At 46.6% G+C, this 15,922-nt stretch overlaps 1 protein-coding gene across 1 annotated transcript in view; it reads right to left on the reverse strand.

Moving 5' to 3' along the window:
• The window catches only part of ZZEF1 (zinc finger ZZ-type and EF-hand domain containing 1), a 499,621-nt gene that overhangs the window by 244,289 nt on the left and 239,410 nt on the right, over positions 1-15,922 (reverse strand). The window contains exon 24 of the mRNA XM_082244777.1: positions 8,099-8,300. Coding sequence (XP_082100903.1) covers positions 8,099-8,300 — 202 coding nt within the window. The remainder of the gene's footprint in view (positions 1-8,098; positions 8,301-15,922) is intronic.

Consider the following 15,922-nt stretch of genomic DNA (forward strand, 5'->3'; position numbering starts at 1 on the left):
ATCTTGAAATTTCAGGGCCTCTGAAACTGTGACAGGTAGTCAGGGGTAAAATCAGCAATTTACGCCATTAGAAAACCTGAAGATGTGGATTGGTTTTCGGGGGCGCGTACACAGCTACGCTGCCAAAAAGTCTCACACATGGGGTATCCCTGTACTCAGGAGAAGCAGCAGAATGTATTTTGGGGTGTCATTTCACATATACACATGGCATGTGTGAGCAATATATCATTTAGTGACAACTTTCTGTAAAAAAACAACAAAAAAAAAAGAAATAATAATTTTCCCGACACTTGTAGCAAAATATAAAATATTCCATGGACTCACCATGCCTCTCAGCAAATAGCTTTGGGTGTCTACTTTTCAAAAAGGGGTCATTTGGGGGGTGTTTGAACTGTCCCGGCATTTTATGCTCAATCTTATCCACACATCACCCACTCTTCTAACCACTTGAAAACCAAGCCTTTTCTGTGCCTTTTTGTTTACATGAAAAAATATTTTTTTTTTACTAGAAAATTACTTTGAACCCCCAAACATTATATATTTCTTTAAAGCAGAGGCCCTATAGAATAAAATGGGGGATGTTGCAAATTTTTTTGTCACACGGTATTTGCGCACAGATTTTCCAAACGCAATTTTTGCGAAAAAAATACATTTTTTTTTAATTTATTTCACAAATACACTATATAATTCCAATTTTTTTGGTAAAATTTAAAAGATGATCTTATGCCGAGTTCATAGACACCTGACATGACATGCTTTAAAAATTGCGCACGCCTGCGCAGCGGCAACAACGTACGTACATTTTTAAAAACTTTAAAAGTCTCTACAGGTTACCACTTTAGACTTACAGAGGAGGTCTACTGCAAAAATTACTGCACTCGATCTGGCGATCGCGGCGATACCTCACATGCATGCTGAAATTGCGGTTTACATATGACACTAGACCAACGCTTGCGTGTGCCATTGCGTGCAAGCACGGGGGGAAAGGGGGGGGGCTCAATTTTTTTTTTTTTTTTTTTTTTTTTTTTTTTTGCTTTTTTATGTTATTTTGACACCTTTCCTTTAATTTTTTTTTTTTAAATCATTTTTATTGTTATCACAGTGAATTTAGATATCCCCTATGATAGCAATCGGTAGTGACAGGTACTCTTTTTTAAAAAAATTGGGGTCTTTTATACTCTAGATCTCTCCTCTGACCTTAATGTATCTGACCACGCCAAAATTGGTGTGATAAAATACTTTCCCAATTTCCCAATGGCCCTGTTTATTTCTGGCGAAAAAGAAGTCATGAAATGCTCGTAGCCTCCGGCATCTTAGGCCATAGAGATGATTGGAGCCATTCTAATCTTCAATTAGCTCTATGGTTAGATAACTGAACCACCGGCTGCACTCTCGGGTTAACCGGTGGGACAGGAGAGCCCGAGAAAAACCACGGAAGGCTTCGGAAGGCGGCGGTGGGGGGGGGGGAGACCCCTCCCACTGCATGTAAAAGCAGTCTAGCGGCCAATTACCTGCTAGGATTGCTTTTACATGTTAGCCGACCGCTGGCTGTAAAAAACGATACCAAGATGATGCCTAAATCTGCAGGCATCATCCTGGTACAACCACTCAAAGTCCAGCAACGTACCAGTACATTGCTGGTCCTTGTTTGGCATATAGGTTTTTTTTTTTTCATGCAGCCTGTGGGCTGAACGGAAAAAAAGAGAACCTATCAGAAATCAGCACAGGAATAATGCGTAGTATTACTCATCATTAACCGCCCAAACAACCACCCACTGAATTTAATGATGGGTATACACGACACTATCCACGTATACCAAAATAGGATTTTAACTGCAGTGCTGAAATCAGAAAATCACCACAGCTGCTATCAGCAAAGGTATCCATATATGCTGAGCGCAAACACTGTTTGTGTCAGAATATATAAAATCAATGCGTGGTAGCCGACGAGGGACCTGCAAGAGAAACAGGTCACAAAAGAATGAAAAAACAAACAAAGTACATTAAAAAAAGTACATTAGGAAGAGTAGGACATATAAAATGACTGACACAACAAAAGTTTTTGGATTCTCATCATTAACCGCCCAAACAACCACCCACTGAATTTAATGATGGGTATACACGGCGCTATCCACGTATACCAAAATAAGATTTTAACTGCAGTGCTGAAATCAGAAAATCACCACAGCTGCTATCAGCAAAGGTATCCATATATGCTGAGCGCAAACGCTGTTTGTGTCAGAATATATAAAATCAATGCGTGGTAGCCGACAATTACCTGCAAGAGAAACAGGTCACAAAAGAATGAAAAAACAAACAAAGTACATTAAAAAAAAGTACATTAGGAAGAGTAGGACATATAAAATGACTGACACAACAAAAGTTTTTGGATTCTCATCATTAACCGCCCAAACAACCACCCACTGAATTTAATGATGGGTATACACGGCGCTATCCACGTATACCAAAATAAGATTTTAACTGCAGTGCTGAAATCAGAAAATCACCACAGCTGCTATCAGCAAAGGTATCCATATATGCTGAGCGCAAACGCTGTTTGTGTCAGAATATATAAAATCAATGCGTGGTAGCCGACAATTACCTGCAAGAGAAACAGGTCACAAAAGAATGAAAAAACAAACAAAGGACATTGAAAAAAGTATAGTAGGAAGGAGTAGAAGGACATATAAAATTACTGACACCACAACAGTTTTTGGATCCTTTTATTTTACTTTCTAACTGTTCCTTTATTTCTTGATTTGGGAGGGAGTGCGATCTTCTGCGATCTTCTCTTCCAGCTTGGGTCTCTCAAAATGTCGATGGACATCCAACATCCTTCGAGACCCTGTGTTTATGTGCCCTACACTGTGTCGTGCTGTACCCTACACTAATACTCCACTAGTGTATGGTAGCGCTCAAAACATTCCCCGATGCAGAGACCAGGATGGTCAGGACATTTGGGACAATAATAACGGGTGTCACGCCTAAATCCGCGCTTGCTACAGACACGACATCGTCTTTGGGGTCGTATTTGGGTAGGGGTACTCGGGAGGGCATAAGGAAAATGCCTCTCATGCAGCCGGCTCACTGCATCTGGAAGGGGAAGTTGGGCAGGCATGCCTCCTGGGTACAGGTAGGCAAGGATGACCGCTTCCTGGAATTCCCGGAAGGGTCCAGTTCGTCCTGACGCCTTGTATAGGACAAAGGCGTTCAGCATAGCCAATTGGAAAAGGTAAACAGACACTTTTTTGTACCAGCGTCTGGCTTTACGGGCAACTAAATACGGCGCCAAAAGCTGGTCGTTAAGGTCCACCCCTCCCATGTTAAGGTTATATTCGTGGACACAGAGGGGTTTCTCCATAACGCCAGTTGCCGTAGGGATTTGGACTGTCGTGTCTGCGTGAAGGGAGGACAGAACATAAACATCCCGTGTATCCTTCCACTTCACCGCAAGTAATTTGTCCGTTTTCAAGCAGGCTCTCGCCCCCCGACTAAGACGGGAATTAACAAGCCGTTGGGGGAAGCCCCGGCGATTAGGTCGCACGGTGCCACATGCGCCAATTTGTAAATCAAGCAGGTGACTAAATAGTGGCACGCTTGTGTAAAAATTGTCCACGTACAAATGGTACCCCTTTCCGGATAAGGGTGACACCAAGTCCCAAACAATCTTACCGCTGCTCCCTATGTAGTCTGGGCAGTTCGGGGGCTCCACAGTGCTATCTTTTCCCTCATAGACACGGAAATTAACTGTATAGCCTGTGGCCCTGTCACAGAGCTTATACAACTTGACCCCGTATCTGGCACGCTTGCTGGGGAGGTACTGTTTGATAGCAAGACGGCCAGTAAATTTAATCAGGGACTCGTCAATGCAGACAACTTGTTCGGGGGTAAACAAGGCTGCAAACCGCTGATTGAAGTGGTCTATGAGGGGCCGAATTTTGTGGAGCCGATCGTATGCAGGGTCTCCCCGAGGACGACAGATTTCATTGTCGCTGAAATGCATAAATCGCAGAATTTGCTCGTATCTCCCCCTGGACATGGAGGCAGAGTACATGCGCATATGGTGAGCTGGGCTAGTGGACCAATATAGCCGCAATTCACTTTGTTTAGTTATGCCCATGTGGAGGGAAAGGCCCAGAAAGATCTTAAATTCGGAAACCGTTATAGGATTCCAGCCGAATCGTCTGGCAAGGTGCGAATTTGGGTTGGCGGCGATAAATTGTTGAGCATATAAATTTGATTGATCCACAATAGATCTGAAAAGATCTTCCGTGAAGAACAGCTCAAAAAAGTTCAGGGGCGTAAAACCAGCTGTCTCCACGTGGATTCCAGGTTGGGCGGTGAATGGGGGAAGTACTGGCGCTGTAGAATCAGTGGGTTGCCAATTGGGATATGCCAGCGCATCAGGGAGGGCACTATGGGCTCTACGGGCCTGTCTTCGAATACGCGGTGGCTGCGGGCCACTACTTGTGCTAGCCACCGCACCAGCTTCAACTGCACTTAGGGGACTCGCCACGTCACCAGGTCTTACTGCAGTGCTGGTTGTACTAGGTCCAGGTTGTACTAGGCCGCTGGCGCTTGCCAGGTCGCCAGAAGGATGAGCGGCACTAGTACCCACACTCTGCTCCATACGAGCACCCTGCGATTCCTGCATTTCAACAACACCAGAATGGGGTCGGGTACGCCTGGGTCTAACAGGGACCCATCTGTCGTCGGAGCTGTCTGTCAGGGAGCCGCTGCCGTCATCTGGTTCGTATAATGACCCTGATTCTGCCGGTGAGGCTTCCCCATCGCTCTCACCTGACATGGACATTATACTGTAAATAGCTTCATCACTGTACGAACGTTTAGACATTTTGGTAACTAAATTTACCCGTACAGTGATGCGACTCACAGGTAATAAAAGCACCTGGTTGTCGAAGACTATTTCAAGCGCTACCAAAAAAACTGCTAATGCTAGCAGGGATCAGGCCTGACTCTGCTAACACAGCGGTTTTGTGTCTTGTGTTTTTTGTAAGTGACAGTAATCTATTGATTACTACACTTACCTGGGTGAAAGGGTTAAACGCAGGTGCTGGCCGGAATCAGTGCTGATCGTGCAAACACCGCGTTTTGGGAACCCTAAACTATGGGGGCGCTAGTATAGCTCTGATCAGATCAGATATTGATCTGTTCAAACACTATACTAGAAATGGAAGTGTAGGTGCGTGCGTGCGTGTGTGGTGATCAAGGGGTTACTTCTAAACTATGCGCCGGGGATCTGGGGGGGGGTGGCGGGGACCCTAAACCTCCTTTGGGAAAGAAACTAGCTAGCTAGAGCAACCTCAAGTCACAATGACACCAATACAAAAATACAGTAAAAACAGTATATTATGTGTGTATTAGTGCTAATGTGACAGAGGGTGTAGGGGTTAACGGGATGTGATCAGGGGGGGATCAGGGGTTTAAATCTTTATTGGAAGGGGCTGGCGGGTATCCTAAGGATAAAAGGAACGGTGGCAAGCGCTAAACCTGGTCACAAGTCACACTTATACGGGTATATAGAAAATGCTATATACTGTATACAGTGTGCGTTGTGGCAGGGGGTGTAGGGGTGATCAGGAGGGGATCAGGGGATTAAATCTTTATTGGGCGGGTGGGGGGGACCCTAAACCTGCTTGGGACACAAACTTAGTCGCCTGCGCTAATTCTGATCACAATGACACTAATACAAAAATACAAAAACACAGTATATTACGTTTGTATTAGTGCTGATGTGACAGAGGGTGTAGGGGTTAACTAGCGGTGATCAGGGGGGGATCAGGTGGGATCAGGGGCTTAAATCTTTATTAGGGGGGGGTGGCGGGTAATTCAAGTGGAAAAAGGGGGGTCGCAAGCGCTAGACCTGACCACAAATCACACTTATACGGGTATATAGCAAAATGCTATATACTGTATACGGTGTGTGTTATGGCAGGGGGTGTAGGGGTGATCAGGGGGGGGTCAGGGGCTTAAATCTTTATTGGGCGGGTGGCGGGGACCCTAAACCTTCTTGGGACAGAAACTTAGTCGCCTGCGCTAATTCTGATCACAATGACACTAATACAAAAATACAATAACACCGTATATTGCGTTTGTATTAGTGCTGATGTGACAGAGGGTGTAGGGGTTAACGGCGGTGATCAGGGGGGGTTCAGGGGGGATCAGTGGGTTAAATCTTTATTAGGGGGGGGTGGGGGGTAATTTGAGTGGAAAAGGGGGGGTCGCAAGGGCTACACCTGTTCACAAATCACACTTATACAGGTATATAGGTATATGCTATATGCTGTATATAGTGTGTGTTGTGTCAGGTGCTGTAGGGGTTAATTGGGGGGGCGATCGGGGGTGAAATGTGCCTATCTAAGTGTGTATGTACGTGCTTGGTGCTGTACTTACAATTAGATGTGCTCTCCTCTCACGCTGGATCCAAAAAGACCGTTGGGAGGGGAGGGCACATCTCCTCTAAGCCTGTGTTTACATTTCACAGGCTTAGAGGGAGATCTGATTGGGCAGGACCGATCAACAGGTCCAGACCAAAAATGATTGGCCTGGACCTGATGACTGATCGGTTCTGAACCCAATCGAGTCATCGGCGGGACCGCGGGTGCGCGCGCGCGCGCGCCAGAGCGGCGAAGGCTAGTGACGTACCGCTACGTCACTCTGCCTGGCCGGGGCTGACCGCCGCAGTATATAGTCGTGCGGCGGTCGGCAACCGGTTAAGACATAGTCTAACAATTCAGGCTGTTTGCTGTTAGAAATGGTGCAATTTTGGATGTCTTTAAATATATTTTCAATGACTGGGCCTATGTTGTCATGTCATAGTGTGAAAAAAAAAAATGCTTCATAAACAAAATCTTGATATATACACTATTGTTTCTTCCCCATATATTTTAGCCATAACTAGGGGGAAAAGCTTGTCTTCAGCAAACAGTTTACGGGCTTTCTTGTGCATCATCTTTAGAAGAGGCTTCCTTCTGGGATGACAGCCATGCTGACCAATTTGATGCAGTGTGCAGCGTATGGTCTGAGCACTGACAGGCTGACCCCTCACTCCTTCAACCTCTGCAGCAATGCTGGAAGCACTCATACATCAATTTTCCAAAGACAACCTCTGGATATGATGCTGAGCACATGCACTCAATTTCTCAGGTCGACCGTGATGAGGCCTGTTCTGAGTGGAACCTGTCCTGTCAAACCGTTATATGGTCATGGCCACCATGCTGCAGGTCAGTTTTAGGGTTTTGGCAATCTTCTTATAGCCTAGGCCATCTTTATGTAGAGCAACAATTCTTTTTTTTTTCAGATCCTCAGAGTTCTTTGACATGAGGTGCCATGTTGAACTTCCATGTTGAACTTACAGTGATCAGTATGAGAGAGTTAGAGCGATAACAAATTTAACACACCTGCTCCCTGAGACCTTATAACACTAACGAGTCACATGACAACAGGGAGGGAAAATGGTCAATTGGGCCCAATTTGGACATTTTCACTTAGGGGTGTACTCACTTTTGTTGCCAGCGGTTTAGACATTAATGGCTGTGTGTTATTTTGAGGGGACAGCAAATTTACAGTTATGTGCAAGCTGTACATTGGCTACTTTACATTGTAGCAAAGTGTCATTTCTTCAGTGTTGTCACATGAAAAGATATAATAAAATATTTACAAAAATGTGTGGGGTGTACTCACTTGTGAGATACTGTATAATCCAGTTGTCTAAGAATATGCCTGTGCCCCATACTGTATGATCAAGAAATGCTATTTGCCCAGCTGTCTCAGGCTTCACTACTTTGAGCTGCTCACCTGTAACAAGCATGTTGTAAAATGACTGCCACAAAAGCATCTCCCATTTCTATCCTTATTCTGGGTCACTGACTCAAAGGGTTAATGCCAGAGCATCAGCATGACAGTTGGAAAACTAGCATGCTCAAATAGATCAGCAATGGAAGCCTGCATAATTTTCACAAATGTAGTATCAGCATACAACAGAGCAATCTGGGAGAGATGTAGACTCCTAACAGAATCCCAGTGCTTCTCTTGCAGAGTTCATACAAAAGATAACAAAAAAATAAATAAATCTCACCACATGTGGATTTCATAGCCATAGACCTTGATGCTAGACGACCCAATAAACGTGCAACAAGTAGCTGCAAATCAGAACTCCAAGAAAGGGCAATGTCTGGCAGGCCGAATGCTGTCACAGTAAACTTAAACCCCCATTCATTGTTGCTTCCATCTGAGAAGAACAAAAACTGAAGTTGTGGCCCAGCCTTAAAGGTTACTTTCTGCAGAAAAAAAAAAAAGAGCATTTACAAATTAATATTAAAACTCAAATAACCTATTTAAAGTCTTTGCAAAACCAAAAAGCAAGGACCAATGTTAACTGAATAATATAGAATTGTGTTGCCTGGATGACAGCGGCCTGGAGTACATGGCCTGGTAACGTAAAGCTCAGATGTCCTTGGTCAACATAATTTCCATAGACCGTGATTATTGTAGTCAGCACAGGCATTAAGCACATATCTGCAGGAGTCACAAATAGCTCTCCTCCTTAAGACACACTATTTCCCTTCCTTATGCACAAGCTCACCAGTCTTGGTCTAGTGTAGTGATGGTGAACCTTGGCACCCCAGATGTTTTGGAACTACATTTCCCATGATGCTCATGCACTCTGCAGTGCAGTTGAGCATCATGGGAAATCTAGTTCCAAAACATCTAGGGTGCCATGGTTCACCATCACTGGTAGTGTCTCCAGAAATCGGGACTGTGGAATTTATTCACATATTTTTATTTTCCTGTTGAAGACAGAAAAAAATGTCTTTCCCTTGCCGATTCTCAGAGCTTAGCTGCCCCTTTGCTTTGAGCATACTTATTTTCTTCCATTAGCCCTCACTCAACATAGCGGATCCTGAGATCTAGATATTTGCTAAGAGTACCCCACTTAAACTACCCTGGACCTGCACCCACTCAAATACTTGCTTTCCTTTCCTCTGAAAAGGTTGCAGCTGTCCCTGCAATAAATTCTTGTAGCATCACGACGTCCTTTTAAACCCCCTACAACAGAAGGACTGTAAATGCCCCCAGGACCCTTCTTTTTTATTTTTTACTCAAATTGGGGACTAATTAGTTAAAGTGGATCAGTTTTAGTGACAGAAACTCTAGGGCAGGACTCAAAATTTCAAGTCCTGGGCTACTAGCCAGGCCCTAAGAGTTAATCCCCACCAGTTGCCCCACCCAACCCCTACTCTGCCCCTAAAGGGTATGTTTAGTAAATTATCTCATGAAATGACACTGTTAAATGTTTAATGCAGTATTAGGTTACAAAAAATGGATTTTTGACTTACCGTAAAATCCTTCTCTCTGAAGTTCGTTGACAGACGCAGCTCCACATTCTTCTTAACAATTGGGTTATGCTGCCCCCTACAGGAGTAGGACACTAGGCAGGAAAAAAACTTTACCACGCCTATGGGGCAGTCCCTGAAGGCATACACCCACTCACTCTGCTATAGGATTTAGTTTTGTTGCAAGCAGTGCCAGAAGTAAAAAAAAAAAAAAAAAAAACAACCCACTCAGAAATAGAGGGGCAGGAGCTGCGTCTGTCAATGAACTTCAGAGAAAAGGATTTTAGGGTAAGTCAAAAAAACGGTTTCCTCTATCAATCATTGACAGACGCAGCTCCATATTCTTCTTAACCATTTGGATGTCCCAAAGCAGTATTTGCATGAGGGGTGGGAAAACAACCCAGAGAAAGAACGTAATTCCCCCAAAGGCTAAACTTAGCCAACCAGGCAACATGGAGCTCAACCAGGAGCCACTGGAGCTCACCTAGAAAGTAGAAAAAAATGGATTTTTGTAAAATCTTACCGTAAAATCCTTTTCTCTTAAGCTCATTGACAGACGTAGTCCTCGTTGATTAATAACAACTCGGGTTATACTGCCCTCTACAGGAGTAGGACTAGACAGGAAAGAAAACGTTCTGGCCACACCCTAGGGGCAGTCCCAGAGGGTATATCCTCTCAATTCCTGCTACAGCAAATCAGTTATGTCACAAAGCAGTGTTTAGAGAATTTAACCCAACCCAACTCAAAAACAGAGGGGCGGGTACTACGTCTGTCAATGAGCTTAAGAGAAAAGGATTTTACGGTAAGATTTTACAAAAATCCATTTTTCTCTGTCGCTCATTGACAGACGTAGTCCTCGTTGATTAATAACAACTGGGGACGTCCCAAAGCAGTACCACAAATGAGGGGTGGGATAACAGAAATCAAAATCCAGAAGGCCCAACCGGAGCCAACCAGAAGCATCAAGGACTCATCGAGCAAAAATATGAGACCTAAGTGAAACACCCAACAAACCCTTGAGGTAGACCAACAGTCTCCTCAGATTGCGGCCTGCAGAACCTTGTGGCCAAAAGAGGCATCTGACGATGCCATCACATCAACTTTATAAAATGTTGTAAAGGTATGAACCGACGATCAAGTCATCGCCTTGAAAACCTGGATCGCTGACGCCTGATGGCGGAAGACCCAGGAGACACTAGGCGCCCGAGTAGAGTGCGCCTTAACAGGGAACGGAGGATTCCGACCCTTGATAGAATAAGCCTGTACCACCGTCTGACTGGTCCATCTAGATATGGTCGCGGCAGACACAGGCAACCCCCTTCAAAGGCTATCCGTGATCACAAAAAGTGAGTCCGTCTTACGAAAACAAGTTCGTAGTAGTCAAGTGTATCCTTCTGAACCCCATTCAAGGAGTGTAATGCCAACTCCCAAGGATGGCTAGTCTTAGGACACGGGGAAGGTAACACAATATTTTTATTCAGATGAAAACTCTGAAAACCACTTAGGAAGGAAGGATGGATCTGGAAGAAGAACCACCTTATCCCTATGAACCACCAGATATGGGGAACGTCAAGATAATGCGGCCAGTTCTGACACCCTGCGTGCATAAGTAATGGCCACCAAGAAGTCCACCTTCTGGGATAATGTAAGCAAGGGAATCTCCCTAATATCTTCAAAGAGAAGTTTCTGAAGAACCGACCACACTAAATTAAGATCCCAGGCGGTAAGGGTGCGCGCACTGACGGAGCCAGATGTCGCACCCCCTGGATGAAATTCCGCACCAAGGAATGATTAGCCAAAGGTTTCTGAAAGAAGATTGCTAACGCTGAAACCTGACCCTTGATAGTGCTCAAGGACAGTTTCTGCTCAACCCCTTGTTGCAGACAGACCAAGATTCGGGTCACCGAATAGGTATGTGGGGGAAATCCAAAAGATTCACACCACGCCATATAAGACTTCCATGTGCTGGAAGTCGCTTTCCTTGCTTTAACTAGAGGTAGGAATAACTGAAGCCGACACTCCCTTGTCCTTCAGTACCTGGGTCTCAATGGCCAGGCCATTAAGCCAGCGATTGTAAAGCAAGATGGAAGATCGGTCCCTGAGACCGCAAATCCTCCCTGAGAGGAAGTCTCCAAGAGGCGTCCGCGACTAGCCTCACCAAGTCGGCGTACCAGGCTCGACGAGGTCAGTCCGGAATTTCCAGAATAACTGGAGTTCCCTCCACCTCTATCCTGCGAAGAAGTTCCCGCAGTAACTTGAGAGGATGGAAGGCATGCCGTAGCTGATACTGCTCCCACGGGGCGATCAGCGTTTCTGCTGCGTCTGCTAGAGGATCGTGGGTGCGAGCTACAAACCTCCGCACCTTCCTGTTGAGCCAAGGTGCCAACAGATCCACATCCGGGGTGCCCCAATGAAGGGACAGCTAGTGAAAAACCTCTGGATGAAGAGGCCATACCCCTTGATCCAGAATCTGATGGCTGAAATAATCTGCCTGCCGATTTCCCACCCCCGGAGTGAACACTGCGGGGAGATCCGGAACAAACTGTTGCGTCCAATGAAAGATGCTAGTCGTTTCGATGGCCACCAGGACACTCTAAGTGCCCCTTTCTTGACATAAGTCACGACCGTGGCATAGTGCGATTGGATCCGAATCGGGCTGCTCTAGAGCTGCTCGGTCCAGTAAATCAGACAAAATCTGATCGCTCTCAGTTCCGATACCCTATTGGTAACCTGGATGCTATCGAAGGAATGACTTCCCCCTGGTTGAGCATCAGAGACTTCCTGGTCCGCTCGCTCAACCGGATCCGATTGTCCAGGAAATCGGAAATTCTGATTCCATTAGAAAAAAATCTCCTTCAGGAGAATTCGGGTATGAGACTGGGTATACGGTACTGCCTCTAAGAAGGCCACCATCAGTCCCAGCCAATTGACGGACAGCAACATCCGAATCGTTGACTGAACCTTCTGGAGTTTCTCCGCAAAGAGAAACTTTCTTGCCCAGGATGTATCCAACATTAGGCCCAGATAGTTCAGTCTCCTGGTGGGAACCAGGGATGATCTTTGGGAAAGCGAAGAAAACGCTGATGTCCTGCGATGATGGGGATATAAGGATAGGCATCCTAAATGTCTATGGACGCCAGGAACTCCCCCTGATGCAGGGAGGTCACCACTGTTCGGATGGACTCTATCTTTCCCCAAGTCCAGAATTGGACGCACCTTGCCCTCTTTCCTGGGCATTGTGAACAGGTTCGAATAGAACCCCTGAAACCGTTCAATGTTAGAAGGGAAGAATCGTACCGGTGGAAGTGATCGAAACTCGATCCTGTATCCTGACCGTATGACCTCGAACCCCTTAGTCCGGGGTTCTGGCAAGCCATGGATCCGGAAACCGGTGAAGACATCCCCCCACCCCAGAGATGGGTAGGGGCGCATCAGGCTGTATTCTTCAGGCTTGGCTGAGCCGGACTTTTTGTTTAGCCGACCAGCGCCCTTTGAAAAACCCTCTGAAGGGGCTTTGGAGGGTTTCGCCTTATCGCCCGCCCTCGCGGAACGAACAAACTCTTTATGAGCAGAAAGGGAAGGTCCTCGTTGGTTACGAGGTCCTCCTTATCCTAACAGTCTGTGGCAAGACAGCAGGTGGTACCGTCTATCCTTTAAAGAGGGATTCCTCAAACGGATAGCGCCTAGCCATGCGTTAGGAAATAACAGGGGTTCGTTTCAAAACGACCCCATTTGGGTAAAGGAAAATCCTTCGCCCTTTTGGTAGGCTAACAAGTACCAAAAAAGAATTTCAGTCTCAGCTACCTCTGCCGGTGTAACCTCAAGACTAAAGGTTTCCCGGACGGACACAACTAGTGCATCCACCACTCTTGTGCTATGGCGGAGGCAGAAACGTTCTCCTCACTGCTGAGGAGACATTACCTGAGACAACAGCCCCATAAGAGGGACCTGCAGCTGCATTGACCAGCTCCGAATCCGTATCTGAAGTATCAGATAAAAAATAGGGGTAGGCGGGGGTTGCTTCTTGACCCCCGTCCCTGACAGGCCACCTCCACCCGGGATACCAAAGACTCCAAAACTGCCGATAATGCATTAAAAATAAGTGGGGTACTGGAGGGTCCTGCGGCCACCTTGAGGGGATCAGGTGGGGATACCTATGCGGCAGGGTCAATGATTATACAAGACATTTGCCAGCGACAAAAAATGACAAAGTAAAAAACTTTGTTTTTTTTTTTTGTATCCCCCAGTCGCAACAGCGCCCCTCAGTGTTACCTGCCTTTTTGGACCCCACAGAGAGAGAGAGAGACCCCAAGGCTCATCCCTGATGCACAGAAGTTTTCATCAGCTTGCTCAGTGCTGTCCTGTTACAGACAGGAAGTCTTTGGCCCTTTTTCCTGGGTAAAGGAGGCGGCTCCGCCCTTAACACGCCTTCCGGCGCCTCCCCCTGGCTCCACGAGGTGTTTGGTCACCTCAAACATGGCCGCCCCCATGCTGGAGACACAAGGCTACGCCAATATGGCGGCCTTGTGTGCTCTGCAAGAAAATGGCGGCGGCCTGTTAGGATAGCGGCGGCTTAGCAGCGGCCTGCGGGATGCTGTATTCGGCCTGGCGGCCTGCGGGAGTGCATCGGCCCCCCAAACTTCACCCTGGATGGTGATCAGCCTGGCCGGCGGTACCGGACCCTGGCGGGCCGCATGCGGTCCGTGGGCCGTTGGAAGGCAGCCTGCCCTAGCTGGAGGAATGCGATCTGGACTGCAGTTATACATGCATAGACATCGCCCTGTGAACCTCTGACAGGTAGGATACCTTATGCTACCACAGTAATATTCTAGTACTGCCACTGACTTCAGTCATCTTTACAGTTTTGAAATGACAGATTGTCAGCTCCCAAACCAAGCCTCCTGGTTTCTTGTTAACAAAAATCACACTCAAATAGGGGGATCTGTGACATGTTATAGGATAGAGGGGAGACCCATCCTTACCATTTCAGAGAGGGGCCCGCGTTCACCACAAACCCGTCAGGGGGAAAAGGGGGAACATACTACTCACCATACCGGAACCAGGCGGGCGCCAACTCCTGACAGTACCCCTCTCCACCGGGGTGGGAGGGCTGTCGACCAATACGGACGCAGTGACTCATGGTCATTGGCGTTTAAGCGAGACGTTTAACTCGCAGGGTCAGTCCCCGTCCAGTGGGACTATGTCGCGGCCGACCCAGCGCGGAGCTATGGCCTGCACGCGCTCGTAGGCTGAACTGGGGTGACCACTGGATCTCAACATCCAGCCCGTTGTCCAGTTCCAGCTTTCTTGCTTGAAGATCTCACAGGAACACTGGAGAAAAAAGCGGTCTAAAAAATCTAAGAAAAAAATCCTGCCAGGACCGAAGATCCTAGCAAGGCATCTAGGTCCTTACTCCTAACTAGACAGAAAAAAACTGATTTGCTGTAGCAGGAAGTGAGAGGATATACCCTCTGGGACTGCCCCTAGGGTGTGGCCAGAACGTTTTCTTTCCTGTCTAGTCCTACTCCTGTAGAGGGCAGTATAACCCGAGTTGTTATTAATCAACGAGGACTACGTCTGTCAATGAGCGACAGGGAAATTGCTCTTTTAAACAGCAGCCTGCAAAACCTTGCGGCCAAAAGAAGAATCAGAGGATGCCAACACATCTACTTTGCAGAATTTAGTCAATGTGTGCCCAGACAAACAAGTTGCCGCCTTGCAAACTTGTATTACTAACGCCTGATGGCAAAAGACCCAAGAGGCATTAAGCGCCCTAGCAGAATACGCCTTCACAGGGAAAGGTGAAACCTGACCATTAAGTGAATATGCCTGTACCACCTTCTACCTGATCCATCTGGATATGGTCGCAGCCAATCCCTTCAGAGTTCCTTCAGTGAGGACAAAAAAAAAAAAAAAGAGTCTGATTACCTGAAAGACTCAGTAACTGCCAGACAAACCCTAATTGCCTGAACCACAGCCAAAGAATGCCAGGCAATTTCCTTGGGATGCTTAGGCTTAGGACAGAGTGAAGGCAGCACATTGTCTTCATACAATGGAGTACCATTGAAGTACCACATAATTTCTGTTGACCACCAGAGAAGGCAAACGGCAGGACAGCGCTGCCAATTCAAACACTCTGCGGGCAGACGTAATAGCCACCAAAAAGCAACATTCTGTGTAAGTAGAGGAATTTCCTTACGTTTTCAAAGGGAGGTTTTTGAAGAACAGACCGTACAAAGTTAAGATCCCACGGAGGTAACAGGGACCATATCGGCGGAGCCACATGACGAACCCCCTGGAGAAAAAAGTGTGAATTAAAGAATGCCTAGGCCAACCGCTGCTCAACCCCTCTTTGGAGGAAAGCCAATATCCTAGCCACTGAAAAGGAGCGTGGATGCACCTTCAGCGATTCACACCATGAGATGTACGATTTCCACGTACAATGAGAAATCATCCTGGGAGGTAGATTTTCTAGCCTTCAACAGTGTAGAAATCAAGGAGTCAGAAAGACCCCTTATCCTTCAATACCTGGCTTTCAACAGCCACGCCGTTAAAGCCAGTGACTG

Source organism: Pelophylax lessonae (genome assembly GCF_965119305.1).
Source record: "Pelophylax lessonae genome assembly, chromosome: 2".
Lineage (NCBI taxonomy): Eukaryota > Metazoa > Chordata > Amphibia > Anura > Ranidae > Pelophylax > Pelophylax lessonae.